This window comes from Geotrypetes seraphini, chromosome 8 (assembly GCF_902459505.1).
Source record: "Geotrypetes seraphini chromosome 8, aGeoSer1.1, whole genome shotgun sequence".
Taxonomy (NCBI): Eukaryota; Metazoa; Chordata; class Amphibia; order Gymnophiona; family Dermophiidae; genus Geotrypetes; species Geotrypetes seraphini.
The window spans coordinates 147361405-147387227 of record NC_047091.1 but is presented as its reverse complement, the minus strand read 5'-3'; the positions used below and the strand labels follow the sequence as shown (position 1 = coordinate 147387227).

At 43.7% G+C, this 25823-nt stretch overlaps 1 protein-coding gene across 2 annotated transcripts in view; it reads left to right on the top strand.

Annotated features, from left to right (window-relative positions):
- The window catches only part of GLT1D1 (glycosyltransferase 1 domain containing 1), a 162850-nt gene that overhangs the window by 65758 nt on the left and 71269 nt on the right, over positions 1-25823 (top strand). Inside the window, exons 4-5 of one of the 2 annotated variants that reach the window (XM_033956393.1) lie at positions 7418-7469; positions 7582-7605. In XM_033956393.1, coding sequence (XP_033812284.1) covers positions 7418-7469; positions 7582-7605 — 76 coding nt within the window. The remainder of the gene's footprint in view (positions 1-7417; positions 7470-7581; positions 7606-25823) is intronic. The other variant, XM_033956394.1, reaches the window with a different exon arrangement.

Sequence of the window (25823 nt, the reverse complement as noted above, 5' to 3'; positions counted from 1 at the left end):
AGAAAACACTAAATGGATTCAAAGAAGGTTTGGATAGATTCCTAGAAGAAAAAGGGATTGAGGGGTATAGATAGGTATAGACCATTGCTCAGGCAATGGGCCTGATGGGCCGCCGCGGGAGCGGACCGCTGGGCAGGATGGACCTATGGTCTGCCCCAGCGGAGGCAACTTCTTATGTTCTTATGTTCTTAAAAATGCAGGTTCTATCAGTGCTACCCTAAAACACAGGATTTTCCCTACTTTAGTCACCCTGAGCCACAGGCACCAGAAATATAGGCTCTATACCACCTAAAACACAGTATTTTAAACAAAAATGCAGGAAGAGGAAATAAGATTTAACAGAGGAAAGAGAAGGATTTATTTTTTTGTGCTTTTTTATATTTTTTTTAGTAAGAAACAGGGAGGAGAAGAGAAATTAAGCAGATATAATGCTGAAAACCAGTGAAAAGAGCAGAATATGAAATGAATATGAAATTTGCCATTGTTACAGTTCCAGAGTTTAATTACAGGCTGAGCCAGTGGCACAGTAAAGGGGGGAGAGGGAGGGGACCACCCCAGGCACCGGCACTTCTCCGCTCCTTCCCACTCCTCCTTTGCCGCACGTGCACCTTCCCTTCCCCTAGCTCTTCACCGGCGCAAGCAGCAGTTCCAACCTGCTGCTTACACTGGCCTCGGCTTTCCCTCTGACATCACTTCCTGGACGCTTGTGTAAGGAAACATGGACAAGTAAAATATACCTCTAAATAGTGATTTGGAGCTGCGAATCAGTTATGTAAAAAAACAATGACAAACTATATTGAGTCCTTCTAAAAGAAACCTGGAAAAGCATCATTGCTGGTAAACTACCTGCAGTCAGAAAGCTGTGTGCACCATTGATATCTTTCCCAGCTGAATATATATGCAGGGTGCCCAAAAACACACTCCTTGATTTTTGTTCAAACAATTTTTATTGGTGAAAAGAGAGAGAGCATGTACACGCCAAGAATAAGAGCAAACATGGTACGAGAAAAGCAATGAGAATGGCATATCACAGGAAATTCACAAACTCCATCATCAAAAAGTTTTTCATTTTGGAGTGAACACAAAATAACAAACCAATCAAACACCCCCCCCTTGTAGGACTCACCCGCCTCCCACCTTTGTGTCTCCAGCAAAGGTTTTTTATTGATAATAAATACTAATCAAGAACAAAGAGAACCGCAACCCACTAATCCATGCCGGTATTTTCTGCATTATTACATTACATTAGTGATTTCTATTCCGCCTGTGCCTTGCGGTTCTAAGCGGATTACAGTTAAAAGAGATCAGGACATTACCGAGAGAATTACATTACAACGATTTAAGTAAATTACATGTTGTGGTATAGAAATACAAGTATAAGATATCTGGAGATATTATATTGTAAACTAGTATTTTAGCCCGTTACATTAACGGGTGCTATAAGTCTGGTCGGCTCTCGTAGTCCCTTGCCACCGCCCCCACCCCCCTTCCCTTCTGCGGTCCCAACTCCAAACCTGACGACTCCAGCAGAGTCTGCAGCACTGTACACACGCTGCTTCGGGGCCTTCTACGGCCCCGAAGCAGCGTGTGTAGAGTGATGCAGATGCTGCTGCATTCGGCAGGTTTGCAGTCGGGACCGCGGAAGGGAAGGGGGGGCGGCAAGGCGAAGAACTTACTTTTACCAGAGCAGGGAGTCCAGCACTGGCGGCCAGTCCTTCCGGCGAGTGTAGTTAGGTGCTGTAAGGCTGGGGACCCGCGCATGCGCACTCCTGCCACCACGGACCTACATCTCACGGAACAGGGAAAATGGAACACGCAGGTAGGAGTGCGCTTGCGCGGCTAGGGTTTTATTATATAGGATGTTTTCTGTCTTTATCTGTTTTTAAGTCCATTATTCTAATTTGTATCTATCTGTATCCCATGTATTAGCTCACCTTGTTGTGAACCGCCTAGGACTTTTTCGGTATGGTGGTATATAAGAATACAATTATTGTTATTATTATTATTATTATTATTAATCATCTAGTATGGAATCCTGAAGAAACTCTCCCCCCTATGCCCCCCAATTAATAATAATAAGTATAATACAAACTTGGGTTCTCAAACAAGTCAGATCAAAGAAACAAAAGATCCGAAAAGTACACCAATTAGATCCATAATACCATGAAAGGAAGGGTCGAGCTCCTAAGACCCCCCCCAGCAAACAAAAACTGTTCCACAAATAGACATGCTAGAATCGCATCCCCTAGAAATTCCTCCCCCCCCCCCCACGGCTTCCCAATTCCCCTTCCCTCTTCCAAAATACTGAAAACTCCTTGATTTTTAAATGGTAACAAAATCAAAACTTATTGGAATATGTTTATAAATAAGATGACAGCAAATACAAGTCCCAAGAAACACGGTGAGCAAGATCTTACACAATCGCTTGCACTTTCACCCTTATAAGCTGCAATTGGTGCAGAATTTATAACCTTCAGACAGTGCAAGTGCCCCCCCTCCCCTCCCCCGAGATCACCGGACATTACTGTTTGTGACTTTTTCCTTTGGCGGTACGTGAAAGACAGAGTGTATGTACCTCCACTACCCGCAACTATGGATGATCTGTAGGAATGCATCACTGAAGCTATAAACGCGATCACGCCGGATATGCTTCAGAGAGTCTAGTCCGAGCTCAATTATCACATTGATGTTTGCCGAGTATATGCAATCAACAGATACCATATGAAACTTTATGAGTTGATGAAACTGTAGCCTCAAACGTGAAAGAATATTCCAATAAATTTTGGTTTTGTAACCATTTAAAATCAAGGAGTGTTTTTGTAGGCACTCTGTGTGTATATATAGTAACAAACTTAAGGCTCCTTTTACAAAGGTGCGCTAGTGTTTTTAGCACACGCACCGGATTAGCGCTTGCTTGCCGAAAACTACAGCCTGCTCAAGAGGAGGCGGTAGCGGCTAGTGCGCGTGGCATTTTAGCGTGTTAAGGCCCTAACGCACCTTTGTAAAAGGAGCCCTTAATTTAAGAAAAAAACAACAACATTGAACTGCATGGATATTTAATTTGATTGTTCCGTTTTCTGAATCAAACACATTCTTTTTTGTTTTATCTCCCTTTCTTTGAATGCACAAGATGGTGTACTGTAGTAAATTTCCATAATTGTGTTGCCCTGAGGCAGATTTTCATACTTGTGATACTTTGTAATGAAGGGAACATCGGCTCTTATAAACTGCAGGGTGTACAAATTCAAATGCACCTGTACATAACATAAAAGCAAATGGTCATTTGGGAAAGCCAAATGAAGTCGAGAGAGAGCGGATCTGCATAGTTCAAACAATGACATGTGGCTGTGTACTCAGCTGTGCTGAAGCTTCAAGATACTAGTGTGTGTACTGTAGTAAACCAGAAAAAAATTGGCAAATGCTTTAAGCTCCCTGTTAAGAATCAACACCAGCGTAATAAAGAAAAATATCATATAAACCAGTGTTTTTCAATCTTTTTACACCCGTGGACCGGCAGAAATAAAAGAATTATTTTGTGGACCGGCAAACTACTAGGACTAAAATTAAAAAACCCTATTTCCACCCCATCTCCGCGAGCTCGGTCCCCGCAAATCATCTGATCCCATCTGCACAAGCCTTAGTTATGATTTTATATTGAATGTATTTTATTAAAGTATAAAAAGAAACAATATTCTGTACAATTGTCATTTTATAAATACAAATAATACAGAGCAAGGACCAACAATACCCCTGTCTCCCCTCCCCTTCACATATATCCCCTCTACTATCAAGAAAACTGAAGAAGCCAAATTATTACAGAATGCTACACAGAAATATCATGCTAACAGAATACTGCAGTCACACATGATAGGAATAGTTTTAGGGGAGTGCAACTAGGGCAATTACCCCCTGGTCAGAGAGCACCCTAAGCCAGCTGGAAGCTAAAGAAGCACTACCTGGGCTTTGCAGTCCCCAGTTATGTCTAACACCAGCTCTAGCAGGATATATATTTCAAATTTGATATATTCTAATCACAAAATAGAAATAAAATTATTTTTTCTACCTTTTGTCTCTTGTTTCTGCTTTCATCTTCTTTTCACTCTCTTCCCTCCAGCGTCTGCCCTCTCTGTCTCTTCAATCCAGCATCTGCCCCTTCCATCCACTGTCTGCCCTATCCCCCTTCCATATGGTATCTGTCTTCTTTCTATGCCCCTCTCCCCTTTCCATCCAGCCTGTGCCTCCTCTCTCCTTTTTACATGATTCATTCCAGCTTCACTGCTCTCTTCATTTTTATCTCTCCTACACCAGATCTAGCATTGTTGTCCCTCTCTGCTTATTTCTCTGCTGACCCCTTCCCATCATCAATTTCTCTACTTTCTCATGCCTGTCTCTCCCCTTCCCCTCCTCTAATCTCCCTGCCTGCTGTTTCCTTCCTTTTTTCCTTCTCCATTCCCTCCTCCTCCTGTCCAGCAGTAACTCTCTTCCCTTCCTCCCCTCCCAGCAGCATCTCTCCTTCTCCTTCCCTCCAGGTCCAATAGCAACTGTCCCTTTTTTTCCTTTGTCCAGAAGCTTCCCAGAATCCTTTCCCTCCAACCCCTCCCAACAGCATCTCTCCTTCTCCTTCCCTCCAGGTCCAATAACAGCTGTCCCTTTTTTCCCTTGCCCAGCAGCTTCCCAGACTCCTATCCCTCCTCCCCATCCAGCAGCATCTCTCCTTCTCCAGGTCCAGTAGCAGCTGTCCCTTTTTCCCCTTGCTCAGCAGCTTCCCAGCCTCCAACAGTGGCTTTCTCCCCTCCCAGCAGCTCTCCTTACTTGCCAGCGCAGCAATTCACTAAGGCAGCCTCGGGTCCGTTGTTGGGTCGTGCCGCCTCTGAGGAAAAAGGAATTTGCATCATCAGAGACGGCCTCGACTCAGCAAAAGCCCCAAGGGTGCCTTCGTGAATTGCTGCGATGGTAAGAAGGGGGGCTGCAGAGAGGGGAGAGAGCCACTGTCGGAGGCTTCCCAAGATCTCTCCGGCCCAGCTGAAAATAACTCGTCGATCTTACCGGCCCTGTAGGAAATTGAACTTAATCAATCTCGCCAGCCCTGCGTGGACCAGCAGAAATTTCCTGCGGACCGGCACCGGTCCGCGGACCAGCAGTTGAAGAACAGTGATATAAACTATAAAGGAACCTTAGTAAGTGCTCAATCAACCCTTTGGTTTTGTCTTAGCCCCGGGCTAGTGTCCATAGATGATCAGCACCAGACCTGTAAAGTCTAAATAAACACTGCTTAAAGTGTTTGCCAATTTTTTCTGGTTTAATTTGGTGTTTTTATTGGTAAAAAAAAATAAAATTGGTTTTTCTGAAGCCTGTGCTGTAGTAAAACATCTGGACTGATGTATTTGGCTGCTGTTTTGGTCTGCTTGAACAGATAGTAACGTGTCAGAAAGCAAGCTGTAGGTGACACCCCATTGGATTTATGTTTATTAAAATCTTTATAAACCGCAAATACAGCCAAAAAGGATCGAAGCGGTTTACAATATAACTCCAAAGAACTCCATTGAAATAGGAACTCAATGAGTGTCGGGAGCAGCGTGGTCCATTCAGCGCGGCTCTCTGCGTTAAAAAACGCTTGTGCGGTTTCGTAGAAGAGGGGGGTATTTAATAAGACTTAGGGGTCCATTTACTAAGGCGTGCTAACCGATTTAGTGTGTGCTAAATGCTAACGCGCCCATACAATATAATGGACGTGTTAGCATTTAGCGTGCACTAAATCGGTTAGCGCGCCTTAGTAAAAGAACCCCTTAGACTATAAGCGGTATATAAATAATAATACACATGCTCAAGATGCATGCTTTTGAGATTTTTTTTTTTCCCCATCGCTATATTGCTATAATTTTGTGAATGGTGTGTTTTTGTTTTTTAAATTTTTATCATGAGCCACAGCCAGAAACACACGCCCAAGATGTGCTTTACACAATACTGGCACCCCCGGACCAGCCAGTAATTTTTGGTCATTAAAAGCCAGCACTTTGCTTGGAGAATCACCCAGCAATGACAGAGAATCCGCCGGAGTGCTCATTTAAATATTAATGAGCCCATTTTACTAGTAATGACCTGGTCGTACTACATTTGAATTGCAGCGTCAGATGCTGCTAGGAACATCGGAAAAGACCATGGTGAGCTGTTCTGATAATTGGCTGGTAAAATACCGACATGCTAAATGCGACTGTCATTGAAGGTGAGGCAAGTTTTGAGAACCCGGCCCCCCAGTTGTGGCTAAAACCTTACACACTTTTGATCTAAAATTAGCAGCATCCCAAACCAACCATAGTTGTAGAAGATCTGATGTTAGGGATGACATATATATATATATCTTAAAATAGGTCTGAATAGCTCACCAAACTCTGGAAACGTTGATCCACTGAACTTTTTGAAGAAAGACAAAGAGGATTTTAGCCAAAAAATTGTTTGCTTCAGATTTTCTAAAAAGTCAAAGTTCATTTGGTCAGATAATGAAAGCACTTTTATTCCCCCCCCCCCTTCCTTTTATGAATCTGTATTAGGCTTTTTTATCGCCGGTCATGGTGGTATTAGCTCCGACGCTCATAGAATTCCTATGAGCGTCAGAGCTAATACCGCCACGGCCGGTGATTAAAAAATCTAACACAGCTTCGTAAAAGGGTTGGGGGGGAGGTGTTAATTTTTTCAGATCTCCTTCAAATTTTTAAAATCTGTTTTACATTTTTATATCTAAATAGGTTGGTGGAAAATCCAAGGAAATTCTAGCAATGGATTTAGAGACAAACCAGCTTCCGTGCCAATGTAAATTAGGCTGACATAGGGCTCCTTTTCCGAAGTCACATTAGCGGTTTAACGCACGTAATGGCGCACACTAATTTGCCGGCCGCGCTAGCCGCTACCACCTCCTCTTGAGCAGGCAGTAGTTTTTCAGCTAGCACAGGGGTTAGCATGCGCTAAAAAGGTACGTGTGATAAAGCCGCTAACGCGGCTTCGTAAAAGGAGCCCACACTATCTTCTTCAACTTTGATATTTTTAAAATTGTTTCACCACTAAGGGGTTCATCACAAAAAAGATCAAATGAAAGAATAAAACTGTGACTCCTCCCCTTTCATTATAGTCCAATCAATGAGGTTTCATTTATGAACCGTTCTCCGACTGGATCCAGTTAATAGGGTCAAGGAGTCGTCTGGAGTGGAAAAACAGAAAAAACAGAATGGTCAGTTGTTCAATCATTTATTGATATTGCAATGTGTTTTCTTGGGGGGGGGGGATTTCACTGAAGAAACTTTAGCCATCATGTCAATTTTCAAAACTTCATATATCATAGCAGTATCCAACCGACATTGGGTACAAATAATACTTTAAAATTGACATAATAGAACTTAATAATTGTTTGTGCTCACCTTGCTAGGTTTTTGGTGGCTTTCACAGACAAACTGAAGGAGATGGCAGAAGTGCATTGGGTAAGTTTATTTTCCACAGCTGCAGTGCCTGTTTTTGAAAGAAAAATATCTCACAGATATTGAAGTGCTCTGTATGTCCCTGGAGGGTTATGGGCTTTGTTTTGTTCTACAGATCTCAAGTGGAAGAGATATTGTGGTAAGATAAAAAAGGATGTGACTGGGTAGTTGTTGACAGTAAACATATGTTAGTTTTTTATCTTACAAAAGTGTATGTGTGCAAAATACATTTTTTTATATGGTAAGCTTTTGCCTTGATTCAGTACTTTCGTAGGGTTTGCGGTATCAAACTTTGGTGCTACTCTTTGGTATAAAAGCTTGTTTCTCATTTGACCCATTTAGGGTACTGTATTCTCTCTCTCGTGAATCTTAGAGACCATTAAAACTAAACCAGCAACCAAAATTTGCAGTTCAGTTTTAGCCACATGGCCCCTGTGGCCACCCCCACCCCCGTTCCAACACTCATTCATGAGCCTAATTGCTCATCAAGTGTCACTCTTTACGTAATGGCTGCATCTGCCTCTCCTTACCCCCAAGGATCTCATGTTGTCCTGGAAACAGCGGCAGAGAGAGGAGGAGTGAGAGGAGACAAGCCAGGGGAGCCAGAGAGAGGAGACAGGGCTCGGAGACCAGCTACAACAGCAGAGAAGAGCGGGTAGCGGCGAGAGGAGGCTCTGCCCACCCCCACCTCGTCATCGCAGCGTCATCGCCCAGACTCCCTCTTGAAGGAGGGGAGCCGCGGCGCGAAGGCAATTGGAGCCGCGTGGAAGCAGCGGCAGAGAGAGGAGGAGTGAGAGGAAACAAGCCAAGGGAGCCAGAGAGAGGAGACAGGGTTCGGAGACCAGCTACAACAGCAGAGAGGAGCGGGTAGCGGTGAGAGGAGCCTCCGCCCACCCCCGCCTCGTCAGCGCAGCGTCATCGCCCAGACTCCCCCTTAAAGGGAGGGGAGCCAATGGCGAGAGCGCCTTTGCGAAGGGCCTTAAGAAGGGCAGGCCGGGTCACTACATCCAAGGACTCCAAGAAAGGAAGACAGCAAGGTAAGGAAGTATACACATACACGCACACACACATGCAAAAAGGCAAAAGGGAAGCAAACAGAGAAAAGAAGGAAGGAGTAGGCCCAGGAAGGACCACAAATCAAAGGAACGACGGGCAAGGAAGGTACTGAAGAACAGAAGCAAGGGCAGAAGACAGGATAGAAGCAGGCCAAGAAGGTAGCGCACACTCATACACAGAGACAGCAGTAACAAGCTCAGCAGGACAAGAAAAGGCGGACTCAAGAGAGAACACGAGCTAAAGGAGAAGGCTGCCACAGAGGGCAAGCAAGAGGCGAATAGCACACGCGCATAAGTAAAAGGAAGCGGAAGATGAAGAAGGTAAGAAAGAGCCAGGCACGGGAGTGATCACACTAGCAAAGAGCAATAGGACTCCTAGAGAGCGGACAAATATGGAAGCGGAAGGAACCCGAAGGATGAGCTTCCCAGTGTACTGCACGGACTGCCACATGTACGACTACCTCCCCTCCGGGCGGCAGTCATATGTGTGCGGATGATGTCAGGAACTGGAGAGCTTGAAGAACAAAGTCAGTCGTCTGAAGCTCAGGATCCAGGAGCTGGAGGGACTCTACATCTCAGAAGCCCCCTTCCAGACAGCCGAAGACCCCATGAGAGAGAGGTGCATCGAGGAACAAGTCAGGGAGCTCGAGAAGTTCATCGAGGATACCTACAGGAAAGTGGAAGAACAGGAGCACGGAAATGATGAAGACACACAGAGCAGAAGACAAGAAACTTCCGACACTAAGGTAGAGGATACCCACGGAGGAACCTTGCTGGAAGAAAAGAAGAACACCAAGGACACAGACCTGTGACCGAAACGGAGGCTGAAAGAAGGAAAATCTGCAATCCTGGTGGGAGACTCAATCCTGAGGCACGTTGACAGTCACATAGCAGGAGGGAGAGAGGATCGGCTAGTGACCTGTCTCCCAGGAGCAAGAACGAAGGACATCGTTGACAAGATTGAAAGAATCCTGGTAGGAGCAGAGACGGAAGAGACAGCAGTGATAGTCCACGTCGGAACGAATGATGTCACCAGGAGAGACTACAGCAAGAATGCACTGACTGAACAGTTCAAGATCTTAGGAAGGAAACTGAAGATGAGGACCCAGAGGATAGCCTTCTCAGAGATCCTGCCAGTACCGAGGGCAGAAACGAAGAGGCAGACGGAGCTACAATCAATTAATGCATGGATGAGAAGATGGTGTGAGGAAGAGGGTTTTCTCTTCGTAAGGAACTGGACAACGTTCTGGGGAAAGAACAAGCTTTTCAAGAAGGATGGTCTACACCTGAGCAAGGCGGGAACTAGACAACTAGCAAATAATGTCAGAAGAGCGATAGAGCAAGCTTTAAACTAAGTAGAAGGGGAAAGCCGACAGTCGACCTGGTATCGACGGTTCGGGAAACAGCATCCAGTGAGGGTACTGAGGGGGAAGATTGCGGGGAAGACACAAGTGGCAAGCAACAGACTATGAACAATCAAGGGAGTCAGACAAAGCGAGAGGGGGACAGGATGAACATACTACAAGGGGAAGTCAAAATGGGACTGGATGATGAGAAGGAACAAGAGGAGGACAATAGGAACACGACACAAGGAGAAGGCAATAGGAATCTACCACAAAGAGAAGACAAAAGAGACAATACTCAGGAGTTGACAGGTCAGGAAGGGGACAGAATGAAGAATGGAATGCAAGGGAAAATAGCGAGGAAGGGAAAATGCCAGGACTTGAACTGCATGTATACTAATGCAAGGAGCCTAAAGAACAAAATGGGGGAACTAGAAGTCATGGCCAATAAAGGAGAGACTAGACATCGTAGAGATCATGGAAACATGGTGGAATGAGGAAAACAAATGGGACATAGTACTGCCAGGATACAAACTCTACCGAAAAGACAGGACTTACCAGAAAGGAGGAGGAATAGCACTATACATAAGGGACACTATTCACTCAATCACTGTGGACATAGCAGCAACAAATGCCCAACTGGAGTCATTGTGGGTCAAAGTACCAGGAAGCAACGGATCCGAGATAAAGATGGGACTGTTCTACCGTCCACCTGGGCAAACTGAAGCTGAGGATACAGAAATGATAGCCGAGCTGAGAAGGGAATGCAAAAACCCAAACACCATAGTTATGGGAGATTTCAACTATCCTAGGATAGACTGGTGTCTTGGAAATTCAAAATGTGCAAGGGAAACGGAGTTCCTGGAAGCTGTTCAGGACTGCTTCATGGAACAACTTGTCGAGGCACCAACGAGAGGATCAGCGATTCTGGATCTGATCCTCAATGGGCTGAAAGGACCCGCAAAGGGAGTGGAGGTCGTGGGACCACTAGGAACCAGTGACCACAACATGATTCAGTTCAAAGTGCAAGTAGGATTACCTAAGGGAAAGAGAACTAAGGCAACAATGTTTAACTTCAAGAAAGGGAACTATGATGCCACGAGACAAATGGTGAGAAAGAAGCTCAGAAACAGCTCCAAGGAAACTCGGACTGTGGAGCAAGCCTGGTCCCTATTCAAGGACACAGTAAACAAGGCGCAAAACCTATATATACCAAGATTTAGGAAAGGATCCAAAAAGAATCAGACGAAGGACCCTGCATGGATAACCAGTGAAGTAAAGAAAGTGATAGGAGACAAGAAAAAATCATTTCGGAAGTGGAAAAAAGACAAAACCGAAGGAAATTGGAGAGAGCACAGGCAGCATCAAAAACAATGTCACCGAGTAGTCAGGAAAGCCAAGAAAGAGTATGAGGAGAGACTGGCCAACGAAGCAAGAAATTTTGAACCATTTTTCCGGTATGTGAAAGGGAAACAGCCAGCGAGGGAGGAGGTGGGACCCCTGGATGAGGGTGACCAGAAAGGAGTGGTGAAAGAGGAAAAAGAGGTGGCTGGTAGGCTAAACGAGTTCTTCTCGTTGGTCTTTACAATAGAAGACACATCCAGTGTGCCAGAACCGGAAAAAATCTTCAGGGGAGATCAAGAGGGGAAATTATCATGCATGGAGGTAAGCCTCGAAGACGTTCTCAGGCAGATAGATAGATTAAAAACTGACAAAGCTCCGGGCCCAGATGGGATCCACCCGAGAATACTGAAAGAGCTCAGAGATGAAACAGCAGAGATACTGCGGCATATTTGCAACCTGTCCCTGAGAACAGGGGTAATCCCGGAGGACTGGAAGATAGCGAATGTTACACCGATCTTCAAGAAAGGATCGAGAGGCGACCTGGGAAACTACAGACCAGTGAGCTTAACCTCTGTTCCAGGGAAGATGGCCGAATCACTGATCAGGGAAGGTATCAATGAGCATATAGAAAAAAATAATCTGATGAGATCAAGCCAGCATGGTTTCTGTAAAGGCCGATCATGCCAGACGAATCTACTGCATTTCTTTGAGGGGATAAGTAAACAATTGGACCAAGGTGACCCCGTAGACATCGTATATCTAGATTTCCAAAAAGCCTTCGACAAGGTGCCCCATGAATGCCCACTGAAGAAACTGTGGAGTCACGGGGTGGAAGGGGGACATGCACAGATGGGTCAAAAATTAGCTGGCGGACAGGAAGCAGAGGGTAGGAGTAAAGGGGCACTACTCTGACTGGATAGGGGTCACAAGTGGTGTTCCGCAAGGGTCAGTGCTGGGACCACTGCTGTTCAATATATTTATTAATGATCTAGAAATGGGGACGAAGTGCGAAGTTATCAAGTTCGCGGATGACACAAAACTCTCCAGCAGGGTTAGAACTGTTGAGGAATGCAAAGAACTGCAGAGCGACCTGAACAAACTAAGTGAGTGGGCAAAAAAATGGCAGATGAGCTTCAATGTGGAGAAATGTAAGGTCTTGCACATAGGGAAGGGGAACTCCATGTACAGCTATACGATAGGAGGGAGGGTACTCGGGGAAGGCAGCCAAGAAAAAGATCTGGGGGTATTGGTGGATAACACAATGAAGCCGGCGGCGCAATGTGCAGCGGCCTCAAAAAAAGCGAGCAGAATGTTGGGCATTATCAAAAAAGGTATCACTACCAGAACGAAGGAAGTTATCCTGCCACTGTATCGAGCAATGGTGCGCCCACATCTGGAATACTGCGTCCAATACTGGTCGCCATACCTCAAGAAGGACATGGCAATACTCGAGAGGGTCCAGAGGAGAGCAACGAGGATGATAAAGGGTATGGAGAACCTCTCATATGCCGAACGGTTAGACAGGCTGGGGCTCTTTACCCTGGAAAAGCGGAGACTGAGAGGGGACATGATACAGACTTATAAAATCATGAAAGGCATAGAGAAGGTGGAGAGGGGCAGATTCTTTAGACTAGCAGGGACAACTAAAACAAGAGGTCACTCAGAAAAACTGAGAGGAGACAGATTCATAACGAATGCAAGGAAGTTCTTCTTCACTCAGCAGTTGGTAGACACCTGGAACGCGCTTCCCGGAGAGGTGATAAGCCAGAGTACAATTCTGGGGTTCAAAAAGGGACTGGATGACTTCCTGGAAGCAAAGGTAATAACAGGGTACAGATAGAGGTTTACCTTACAGGACACTGAGCAAATAGGGTATGGACATTTTAGGTTAGGTAGGGAACACTTTCAGGTCATGGACCTGGAGGGCCGCCGCGGGAGCGGACTGCCGGGCACGATGGACCCCTGGTCTGACCCGGCAGAGGCAATGCTTATGTTCTTATGTTCTTATAGCCCTGTCCAACCTATAGGCCGATTCTCATAACTCTGGCGCTATAGTGAACAGTACCTAGAAATCACACAGGAATAGTGCAATAAATTAGCTCCCTAGTATTCAACACAGATTGCATGCAAATAATATGCATGCTATGAGATCAAACGTAATGGGGAGGAATGTGTCTGGCGCATGTGCACGAGAATTTTACGGCAAGCACAGCTCTTGTGCACATGCCCAGACAAACCTGGAAGTGAAGCATACATCAGTGTTGTTCCTCTGTGCCTTTAAATATTTTTTTTTTTCACTAGAAGGCTTATATTTAAGCACAGAAAACAGGTGCCAATGTGTACTTTCATTTTAGACTTTGCTCAAACACATTTGTTTCTCACTCCCATGCTTAGAGGCTTTCAAGAGTTTCCTTCCTCTTCCAAATTCAAAAGTGGCAGGTTTTAAGGAATAAAACCATGGGAAACCCTCTCTTCAGACGCTCCAGTGCCACCTCTGAGCTAGCATTTGGTTTCCAGCAGTAAAGGCAGCTTTGTTTTTCTGTGCTGTTCTCTGAGCATTGGGCAGGGAATAGGAAATGACCTCATTAACATCTGTTTGACTACATTTAATACTATTTTCACTCATCTTTGGCACGCACTAGAGCCCTCTGAACTTCTGCACAGATTAAAGCCGGTACTAGTCTGGCGCTAATGGGTTCTAGTGCCAGCGTTATATATTCTGAGTATAGATTGTGAGCCTGTCGGGATAGACAGAAAAAAAAAATGCTAGAGTACCTGAATCAATTCATGTAAACCATTCTGCGTTCTTCTGGGAGAACGATATAGAAAACTGAATGAATAAATAAATAAATAGGCCCACTGGTGAACAGAACCTCTCAGACTGAAAATACTTACTTAATTTATTTATTTATTCAATTTTCTATACTGTTCTCCCAAGGGAGCTCAGAACGGTTTACATGAATTTATTCAGGTACTCTAGTATTTTTCCCTGTCTATCCCAGTGGGCTTACAATCTATCTAATGTACCTGGTGCAATAGGGGGATTAAGTGACTTGCCCAGGGTCACAAGGAGCACTGTGGGTTTGAACCCACAACCTCAGGGTGCTGAGGCTGTCGCTTTAACCACTGCATCACTCTAGAAATCAAAATGGAATAAAAGTGAGCCAAGATTAGGACAATCAAGTCATTGTGACATCACTGATGAGGTTGGTTCTTAGGCATTGGTGGAGTGAGGCATTATGATGTCACAATACCAGCTCTGGTTAATCAGAGGCTGAAGCTTTTCATGCTATTTATTTATTAAATTTTCTATACTGTTCTCCCAGGGGAGCTCAGAACGGTTTACATGAATTTATTCAGGTACTCAAGCATTTTTCACTGGCTGTCCTAGTGGGCTCACAATCTATCTAATCTACCTGGGGCAATGGAGGGATTAAGTGACTTGCCCAGGGTCACAAGGAGCAATGTGGGTTTGAACCCGCCACCTCAGGGTGTTGAGGCCGTATCTTTAACCACTGCGCCACTGTGGCGGTAACAGCTAGGATGCTCATAGGTATTCTATGAGCATTGGTGCTGTTCCCGTGGCAGCCAGCGCTAAAAACGCTAGTGCAGCTTTGTAAAGGAGGGGGCTAGTTAGTTAGGAGGGGGCTCCCCAGGAGCCCAGAACGGGTTACAAGCATATGTACACAGTAGTTTTCAGGATCAAAAACAAACAAGCTACTGCCTTGATCAGGAGAGCTGGTACCCAGAGGGAATCGTTACAGTTTGGATAACCTGAAGATCTCATGGTGCTGTATGTGTTAGTTTCTAAATTATATTAGACCTAACCCAGTCCTGTAACGTTTTGAATTGACTGTATTGAATTCCCCCTCGTAAACTGCCCACATTGGGGTTTTTTTTTTTTGTTTTATCAAATGTTTCACTATCACTTGTACAATGTGTGATCCCTCAAGCATACACACTTCATAAGAACATCCCACTTCTTCCTCTTCCAGTGGTTAAAGCTACAGCCTCAGCGCCCTCAGGTTGTGGGTTCAAACCCACGCTGATCCTTGTAACTCTGGGCAAGTCACTTACCCCCACCCCCACCCCCTTTACAAATCCGCAGAAGTAGTTATTAGCGCAGGCTGGGTGCTGAATGCGCTGCGCTGCTCCCTTTACTCAAAGAGTTCCTATGAGCGTTGGTAGCAGCGCACCGCATTTAGCGCGCTGGCCAGTGCTAAAAATTGCTTCCACGGTTTAAGGGAGGGTTACTCCCCTCCCACAAATGTTCATTTCTTCCTTTTAAAAATTTTCTTGAATGCGAACTGAAATGAAGATTTGATAATGCTGGGGAAGTACTTAAATATTTGTCTATGACAAGATAGGATTAAAAATAGTTCCTCTCGTTCACTAATTGACATATGAGAGTAGTTCGATGACTGGAAATGGTGCTGTTTCACTGTGTTGAAAGAAATGAGCACATAGGGCTACTACAATAGCCATTTCTGAGCACTATCACCATATTACAAAAGAGAAAAGAAGACCCAATGATCCACAGTAGAATCAATCCAACAATAAAAACATAAACCTGTGGATGCTGATGTTCTGAGAATGATTTATTATACGCTCTTTCACAATAAAACCATAAAAATACAAATGTAATAGTCCAACCGGACCCTACACGGTCCGTGTTTCAGTGAACATGCCTTCCTCAGGGGTCCAAATGATGTCAAATACACAAATAAAGAAATGGACTAAAAACAGTGTACTTGTCTTTAAGCATACTGTATAGTCGGAATTGACTGGAGACAAGTAAAATTGACGTGATATTACAATGTAGTTTCATTCTGAGTGTGAAGATTAGTGATGTAAATTTTATGCAGGTTCCTTAAAATTATACTATATTTTCAGGATTGAGTGATTGGAAAAATTAACCTGGGAATAAATAATAAATGAGACCCCCCACCTTTTTTTTTTTTTTTTTTTAAAGTCCAAAACTAGACTTACCCATGGCAATTGGCTTTCACAACTGTACTCCCCATGCTTAGCTGTTTGCAAGGTAGTGCTGCCCAATTCAGGAAAAAAAATTTTTGATTCGATTCAGCCTATTGAATCGATTTTTCAAATCGATTTTCCTGCCCAATTGGGTGTTTGTTTGTTTTTTTAAAACATCCTGGTGGATTTATTTTATAACATCTTTACTCACTCCACCCCCTTTGCCCTCTCCCACCCACACTGGTGCTGTGATGTAAACAAAATAAACAACGAGTTTTCCTCTCTCTGTTAAATTCTAGCTCACATTTGCAGTCTAATACCAGCTCTGGCAGGATACACATTTCAAATCTGACACATTGTAATCACAAAGCAGAAAATAAAATTAATTTTTCTACCTTTTGTTGTCTGGTCATTATTCAAATCATTTTGGTCCCAGGCTCTGCAACAAACGTCTTCTGATTACTTGCTTGAAAGAGTCTCTTGCCCATTTGTCGTTTTCTTCTTTCTCCGTGCTAACCATCCATCGTCCATCTCTGTCCTCCCCTTCCCTCCCCCAGAGGTCTGCCATCTTTCCTTTTTTTCATCTTTATTCCTGTAGCTGCAGCAATGGACTCCATCATCCCCAGATCCACCATCTCTCCTTTTCTCAACTACCCTTTCATCCAGTATCTCTCCCTCCTTCCCCACCAGCTCTCCCTTTCTCTTTCTAACTACACTCCTATCCAGTATCTCTACCCCCTCCCTCTAAACCATCCCTTAAGTCCAGCTTCTCTCCCTTTCTGTTCCTTCCCTCCCTGGTTGAACACACAAATATAGTGGTAAAAAAGTGCTTTTTGGCACTATGGAAATTAAAGACCATCAAAAAATACTTTGACCAATTATCATTTAGATTACTAGTGCAGTCACTGGTGCTATCTACACTGGACTACTGCAATATCGTCTATGTGGGTATACCCAAGAAAACAGAATACAGCTGTCCGCTTGATATATGGATTGAAAAAAAGCGACCATGTTAGCCCCTACTACAGTCTGCTACACTGGCTACCAGTGGAGGCACGAATAATATTCAAGTTCTCTTGCGTATGTTTCAAGCTGGTTTGGGACTAGCCCCTACCTACCTGCTGCCTCACTTCGTACTATATAACCCTATAAGACAAACCAGAAACAGCAATCTATTTGCATACCCAAGCATTAATGGCTGTAAATACAAAACCTTTCTGGACAGGACTTTTATGTACCAAGCAAGCAAACAGCAAACTTGGCTGGACAACTATATAAATGGAGCTAAAATGACCTAAAACGCGTTCAGGAAAGCCATAAAAACTGCCTTATTTGATAGATTTATCACCTAAACAATAACAATAACTACACTAAACACTAAAACCATTTCTATTACTTCTAATATGTCCACTCTTGCGTATAATGTTGTATTTTTCACAAACTATAAATTGTAATTCACTGTATTTTAAGAACCTGCATATTGTAATTGCTGATTGTCCAGCTCTCTTCAGTGTGAACCGCCTAGAAGTCACTCGATTATGGTGGTGTAGAAAAATAAAGTTATTATTAAATCCCATTGTCCATCTCTCTCCCTCTCCTGTTTTTAGATCCATTATTTCTTCTATCCCTCACCCCATCTCCCCTGTCCATGATCTCCCCCAAGTCCATCTCCCCAAGTCCACCTTCCCCCCCTCCACTAAGATCATCTCTCCCATCCATCTCCTCCCCATCTCTTCTTGTCCAGTCCACCAACTCCCCCAAGTCTATCTCCCCTCTCCATGATCTCCCCCAAGTCCATCTCCCTCCTCCACCATCCATCTTCCCCCTCCATAAAATCATTTCTCCCATCCATCTTCTCCCCATCTCTCCTTCTCCAGTCCACCCACTCCCCCAAGTCCATCTCCCCCTCCCCCATCTACTTTTATTTTGATGTTACAACATGTTGCCGGTGGCGGTAATGATTTAGTGATCCACTCCTGTCGCCACTCCTTGTGTCTTCTCTCCACTGCAACCCGCCCTCAGTGAAAACTTCCTGTTTCCACTTGGGCGGCCGAATGGAGAGAAGACGCCTGGAGTAGCGGCAGAGTAATGAATCGCATTCGCTACCGCTACTTTTGCCTGGCCAGGGAGGAGAGGAGAAATACTTCCGGCCAGAGAGAAGACACCCTTGCTGCCGCCGATCTGCACGTAGAGACCTGTTTGGATTTTCCCTCTGCCACTGAGTCCTTGCTTCTGATGTAATTTCCAGTTTCGCAAACTGGAAATTACATTAGAAACAAGGACTCCAGTGGCAGAGGGAAAGCCTGAACAGGTCTCTAGCAAGGGGGGCCAACGAATCGGTAAGTTCAATTTTTTACCAGAACAAATCGATTTTAATAGAATCGATCCACTCGAATTGAATCGGTGAATTGATTTGAATCGCGAATCGGGCAGCACTAGTGCAAGGGCTGTACTGTATTGTGAACACCTTAGTTCAGAAGGTGATAGTCACAACGAAGGCAAGATAGTTGATTGAGCTTGTAGAGCTAAGAACTGGAAAAATTTTAGCTTGGCAACTAGGTAGACCAAATGCTATCTTACTGTGAGCCTGATGCAACAGTAGTGTGCAGATGTTGGCATATGGTTAGAATGATATCAGTGCACAATTGTATGGATGCAAGATGCGCAGAAGCTAACCCTGAGCAGAGCCTTGCATTAGACACCAGCGCACAGCATATTAAAATCAGCGATAATGAGGCTATTAGTTATTCTTCTTCAGTGCAGCGAAGTGTGTAGAGGACTTTTAAGGCTGAGCACAATGCTGGGGCCAAGTCTGATGAGGCATAGGAGGGTTAACTCATTCTTCTGCATTCTAAGAAATAATTATAATAAGAAAAACAGAATGGAGAATATGATGGTTTTGCGCTAAGGGCAGCTATGCACAGGTCCAGGCAGAAAAAAACCTTGTATTAGTACTAGGGCTGAACATTGACTTAAAAATTTTTAATCACATGATTAATAGCAATTAAAATTTTTAATCACACAATTAATCGCATAAAATGTCTCCCCCTCAAATATCCTTTTGTACAATGTGTTCTGCCCCATTTCATATGAGCAGTTTTTTGAATGAGATATGTATATAGAGTGCTTGTTTTAAGATGAACTCAAGCTCCCAGAGTGCTCAGCTGCAGTCTGTGGCTAGAGCTGACCTTCCATTTAGCCTCTGTGAGAGAACAGAATCCATTTTGTTGGGCAGCACATGGCTGTATGAAAGCTTAGGACAAACATTGTCCCCTCACCAGGTTTCAGCCTTTAATTCTGATAGTCTAATACAGCTTAGGTTTAGTAGATATTTAATCACAGCTTTCAGACGCAGGGCCCTAAGCAGTTGTAACACATTAAGTCGACAAATTCTTAGAAGCCTAATTTAACAATAGTGCAGATAACTTGCATTAAGAACTGTGTTATCCCTGGAACTCTGAAGCGCACCCTCCATGTGTCTTCTCTGATTAGACAGGGAGCAGGCTGGATGTTCAGCCTTATCTTGCTGTGAACCGCCTAGAACCTTTTACTGGTTTGGCGGTATACAAGAAATAAATTATTATTATTATTATTATTATTAACAGTCTGGAGCATAGTGTTATCCCCCACAATGTGGGCACATTCCCAGCTTCCCTGTGTATAGGATGTGTTGGTTGAGTGTGAAGATTCTGTAAAGTATTGCCTTAATATCATCAGAACTGTGAGTGTTTATTCTTTTCTTTAAGTTATTAAAGAAGCGTGTTCAAAGAACTACAGAGTCCGGTGTGATAACACAGGGTTAAAGAGTTTAACTGACTGGGATCTTCAAGGAGATTGCCAGCTTTCACACAGTGCAAAATATAGACAACAAAAGTAAATTCTCAGAACCGACGTTTCAGTTACTAAACTAAAAATAAAATTATTTTTCTTGCCTTTGTTGTATTTTATTTTATTTTTCTATTAATTTTGTTCCCTGACTCCTGTTCTGCTTTCCTCTCACTGTACTATGAACTCTGTTTCCAGGGCCTCCTGTCCATTCACTATTTCTTTTCTCTCCAACTTTCATCTTTATTCCCTGCCCAATATCTATCTTTCATATCCAACTTTCTTCTATTTTTATGCCTCCTTCTCAAATCTGTCTAGTTTCCAGATCTTCCCTTGCTCTCATCCTTAGACGGCACCTCCTCCATTCCCTGCCATTTATGTGCATTTTCTCTCTCTTCTCTTCTCCTACCCTCTGTTCCTGTCCACCATCTCCCTTCTTTCTTTTTTTTTTCTTACTTCCATACCCCCTCTCTTCTCCTGCCATCCAGCATCATCCCTTTCTCTCTCTTCCCCAACAATCCAGCATTGCTCTTCTCTCTCCACCCATCACCATCCAAAATCATACCTCTGTCTTTCTGTCTCTCTTTCCACCATTCAGTATCACTCATCTCTTCACTCTGGCACACCGTCACCAGCATTGCCCTGTCTCCTAATCATCATGACTCCATCTCCCCTCTTCCCCCCCTCCTACCACTAATACTACTACTACTACAAACAAAACCATCATCCCTGCCGACTATTCCTGCCTAGCACTGCTGCGTGCATGTTAAGAACCCCATTAAAAATATATATCTACCTCGCAAAAAATCCCAAATATATCTAAACCTTAAATATATGCAAACTTTCATGTACATAAGCATTGGAAATATTTTTTTGATTTTTTTTGGAATGCGCATAGCGAGCGTGGGAGTGAATCTCAGATTTGTAATGCGCATGGTGAGAAAATCACAGATTAACTCCGTGCTCTCCTTGCCAAATAAAAAAAAAAAAATCAAAAATAACTTTTAAGGGCCAGCTATCCCTCTCCCCCTTCCTTCCACCTAGATTGTCGCGTACATCTGATGTCACGGGGTTGTCTTTGGTTGCTTCGTGCTTCACGGCAGAAAGAGCCACACAGCCTCCTGGGATTTGTAGGCTATATATAACAATGCGTGATCCCAGCGCATTCAACTGCTGTTAACTGTTGTGCCTTCTAGCAACTTAACAGTTCTTTTCCTGAATTGTTAAGCTGTTTGGAAGCACGCAATAAACTTTGAGATCGATCCATAAAAAAAGGACGAAATCAAAGAATTCCACAGCTCGCTCACAAACCTCCGATGCTATTTCTCCTTAAACCTCTCCAACAATTTTTTCAAAAAGCTATGGTCACAGCTTATACAGCTTGCAGCAGCACTTGAGAAAAAAAAGAGAGGTTGGTAAAAAATAGTTCTTAGATTGCATTTTTTATGACAACAATGCTTTGCGGTAGGTGCATTCAGAGTCCGCCAATGACATCCGCGATTAAACCCTGCCCCATTTCTACGCAGTGAAGTCTTAAAGAGCTAGCGCATGCGCTATGTGCTTCAAAACCAACAAGGGTACAGCGCGCACGTGCGTCGATCGATGTTACAGTGAGACGTGTGCACAAATGGGAGCGTGTTTATGATTTGATCATTTGCATGGACAAACTTTACTGAATCGATCGGCCAGAATGACTCGGAAACGGATAGGACATGAGTAGGATCGATTTGTGGACTATAGTGAATCTAGCCCTAAGTTAAAAATTTTTTTAACACAGTTAAACATTTAACGTGTTAATCACATTATTAATGTGTTAAATGTGCAACCCTAATTAGTACACCTCTATGCATGTGCTGAAATCCTATTCTGCGCATACATTTCAGCATTGCAAAACTTTTGTGCACAGAATAGCATTCCAGCACATGTGCAGATATGTGCTAGTATGTTTCTTATCTGCTTGAATATGTAGACAGCAATAGACACTCATAGCACAGAATTTTGTTTGTGTGTCCAGTGTATACTCTTTCTGACTAGTGCACAAGCCTTATGCTGGTTTTATTTGCATATAATTTTACTGCATTAGCAAGAAAAAATTGGGTGTTCAGCTTGCATTAGAAGCTGTGCACTAAGCCATCAGTGCAAGGCTCCAACACAAGTTTTCTGCATGACTCCCTTGTTAGCTAAGTGGTGAAACCTGCATGCTCGTATCGCTTCCCATTTTTCAACTATTAGTAAAGGGGGATTTACTGTCTTTTCTTTCCACTCTGGATTCTGGTAATTTACGTAAACAGTGCCTGTCAATTGGCAGGTTTGCTAGAACTCAACATAGAGGGAAAGAGCAATTGAATGTAGAAATATATTGAGGCTTACGTATTTTACAAACATTTTAGCAAAAAGCAGGGAGGGAGCATGAAAAAAAATGTACAAATTATCCTGAAATAGATACAAAATCGCAATGTTTTGCATTTTATAATACATTTTCCCACTTTTCCAAACAAATTGCAAATTTTGGCCCTTCTTTATCATACATGTTTATTTCAGTAATGCCAAAATATGTAAATTAACTCATTAATTTTGCATTTTGCAAAAATGCTCTTCTGGAAAAGACTTTCCGAGCCCTTTTTTTTTTTTTGGCAAAAATAAAATAATCTCTGGTGCCTTTATCCTTTTTTGGCTCTTCGGAGAGTATATAGGGTTGCCTGCAGCTTCCTACTCATTTCATTTGCATGGATGGCAAAATTGTACATGAACGAAGCCAATAACCCATGAGAAATCCCAAAGATTTGTACATCAGCCTCATTAGGTGCTAAATTTAGATTTTCCCTGACTCATGGGGGGGAATCTCGTGACCTAGCTGATGTTATTAAAACCACTCTGGGCGGGAGAGAGGAGGCCAAAGAGGAACTAGAAGTGGCATGTTGAAGGGCAGTGAAGGAAAGAAAACTTAAATTGAAAGTCGCAGCTGTCCTGCACTTATTCAAAGAAGTCGAGGTTTACACAGTGTCCAAAGATTCTTTGTAAAGATTAATATATGGTTGAGTCATACAAACCCTTGAGGTCTCAATTATGTCCTCTAGGTATGTTTTTTTGGTATTACCCTGGAACTGTAGCTTTTCACTTCTAAAGACCAAACTGTAGAGAATGAGGTGGTGGAAAGGAAGGTGTGGATTTGTTAATGTTCCAAAGCAGTTTGCATAGTTTTGGTGAACTCGTAAAAAAATTCCTCACACTTACTGATGTAACACTCTATGTGCAATATTCTAGAAATATTTGTGAAAACAGTTCAGTCAGCCCGATTCCCTACAAGTGTCTGGAGAATAGAGAGCAGGTCTCATTTTGTATTTTTAAGTTATTTTGACCCCTCTCATTTGGAGTAAGGCTTTTATCATTAGTCCTTGAAAATAAGACCTTTCCTGAAAATAAGCCCTAGCATGATTTTTAAAGATGCTCCTAATATAAGCCTACCCCAAAAATAAGCCCTAGTTAAGATCAACCCCTGAAGCCCCCCTCCCCTTGAATGCACCTGACACACCCTAACTCCATCCCTGACACTAGTGATGCCTGATTTGCTGGAAAAAAATTGGACTCGTTGATTCAGCAACCCCCCACCCCTGCTGCTTTAGGAGGCCTTGGAGCAGAGGTATGTCATTCTCATGGTGGGAGGGTCAATGGGGTTCTGCTGCGCAAGGGGATGGGTGGGAGGAAAGATGCTGCACATGGGGGGGGAGGGGAGGAAAGAGGAAGAATTGGGGTGGAAGAGAGGAAGGGAGAGATAATTATTGTACATGAAAAAAATAAGACATTCCCAAAAGTAAACCCTAGTGCATTTTTTGGACCGAAAATTAATATAAGACACTGTCTTATTTTCGGGGAAACACGGTATGCCCACTATTTTCTGTCTTTTCTGATGCTGCGTAGGGACTGAAATAAAGGGAACTAGTAAATGTACCACATCTTGCACTACTAACATGGGGGGGAGGGGGGAAACATAATGTTGCTGAACTTCTGTTTTCCTTGTGGTGGGGGAAAAAAGCTGTTCAGAGGTGAAGCAGACAAGTGAAACTCTTAAAAGAAATGTGGCTCATGGGATAACAGTTACAGAGATTTCAAGTTACACAATTCCAGGGCAATCTGGAAATTGCGGGACATCCCTGGATTACTAACCACACCATCCTGGTGCATTATGGGACTTCCAGCACCAATTTTAATGGTCAGGATCAAGCACTACAAATCCCACAGGCCCAGATAAGCATCTAAATAAATAGGCACCTAACTCGATTAGTAAATTGGCTTCAGTTTAACAAGCTCATAATTGAAAAAAAAAATAAATTAATGGACAGGCACCTATCTTTTTAGGCACAATTCTATTAAAGATAGGCACCTAATGGCACCTAACACTAAAGTAGGCATGTTTAGGATCAGAGAAACCTTTAGGTGCCACTAAGTAATCCTTTTACTAAGGTGCAGTAGCCGATTTAGTGCGCATTAACGCATCCATAGGATATAATGGATGTGTTAGCATGTAGTTCACACTAAAACAGCCTGCCTTAGTAAAAGGACCCCTAAGTGTGATTCTCCAAAGGATGTAGGTGCCTATAAAGTAGGTCTTTAAAACCCTGACCTGTATTATAGGCACCTAAGTTTTAGGTTAGGCGCCGCTCAGCGTGATTCTGTAATGGACGCCTAAGTGTGATTGACATGAAATAGGCACCTAACGTTTGGTGCCTATCTTTTTTAGGTGCCCAATTACAGAATCTGGCCCAGACTGCTTTAGGATGCGAGTTTAAAACCAGGATTGTCCCAAAATCTCTAGCCTGGAACTGGGTAACTTGACATCTCTGTAGTTAATATCCCCAGAAAGAGCTGATCATAGGTCTTGCTCCCAGGGCAGGATTAATTCATCGAGGGCACACAAGTACCCTGGGCCTCCCTGCCCCGCCCCACCCCACCATGCACCCAGGCGGAAACAGGAAGCTGCATCAGAGGGAAGCTTTGGGCAAGCAGCACCGCTTGCAAAATTACAGTTCCCGTTGTCTTTCTTACCCGCGTTGCTTGCTTGTCTTTCTGTCGATGGGGGAGGGGGAGCCCGCGTTGCTGATTGGGGGGGGGGGGGCGTGTTGCCGATTGATGCTGGAGGGGCCCATTACCGTTTGGAAAAAACAATGTTGATGCCCTCCTTCATCGGGCCCCCCTGACCATTTCGGGCCCTAGGCACGTGCCTACTGGGCCTATTGGTTAATCCTGCCCTGCTTGCTCCTAAATCAGAAACACATCTCCTTCAAAAGTGTACAGACCTCCCAGGCCGCCTTAAGCTAGATTCCATTTCATTGCCACCCTGGCTCATTTAGATTCCCTCATAGCCACCCCTTCCTTCTTTTATTGAAACATGATGGAATCTTGGACTTCAGGTCGATTCACACTTTTTGCATCATAGAAAATATTGTCTACCCTCCTTCTGCTGGAGTCTGCCCACTGCTTCTTATAGACTGGACTGTGTTGCCTCTTCAGGGACTCTATGCCCTCAGGAGCTTGCTGAGTCCATCAGCATTGTGTATTTATTTTCCAAATGCTTTGAAATCCTGTTCAGATAGAATATAGCAGTGGTTCCCAACCTTGTCCTGGAGGACCACCAGGTCAATCGGGTTTTCAGGCTAGCCCTAATGAATATACATGGAGCAGATTTGCATGCCCGTAATTTCCATTATATGCAAATCTCTCTCATGCATATTCATTAGGGCTAGCCTGAAAACCCGATTGGCTTGATGGTCCTTAAGGACAGGATTGGGAACCACTGGAATATAGCATACCAGCTT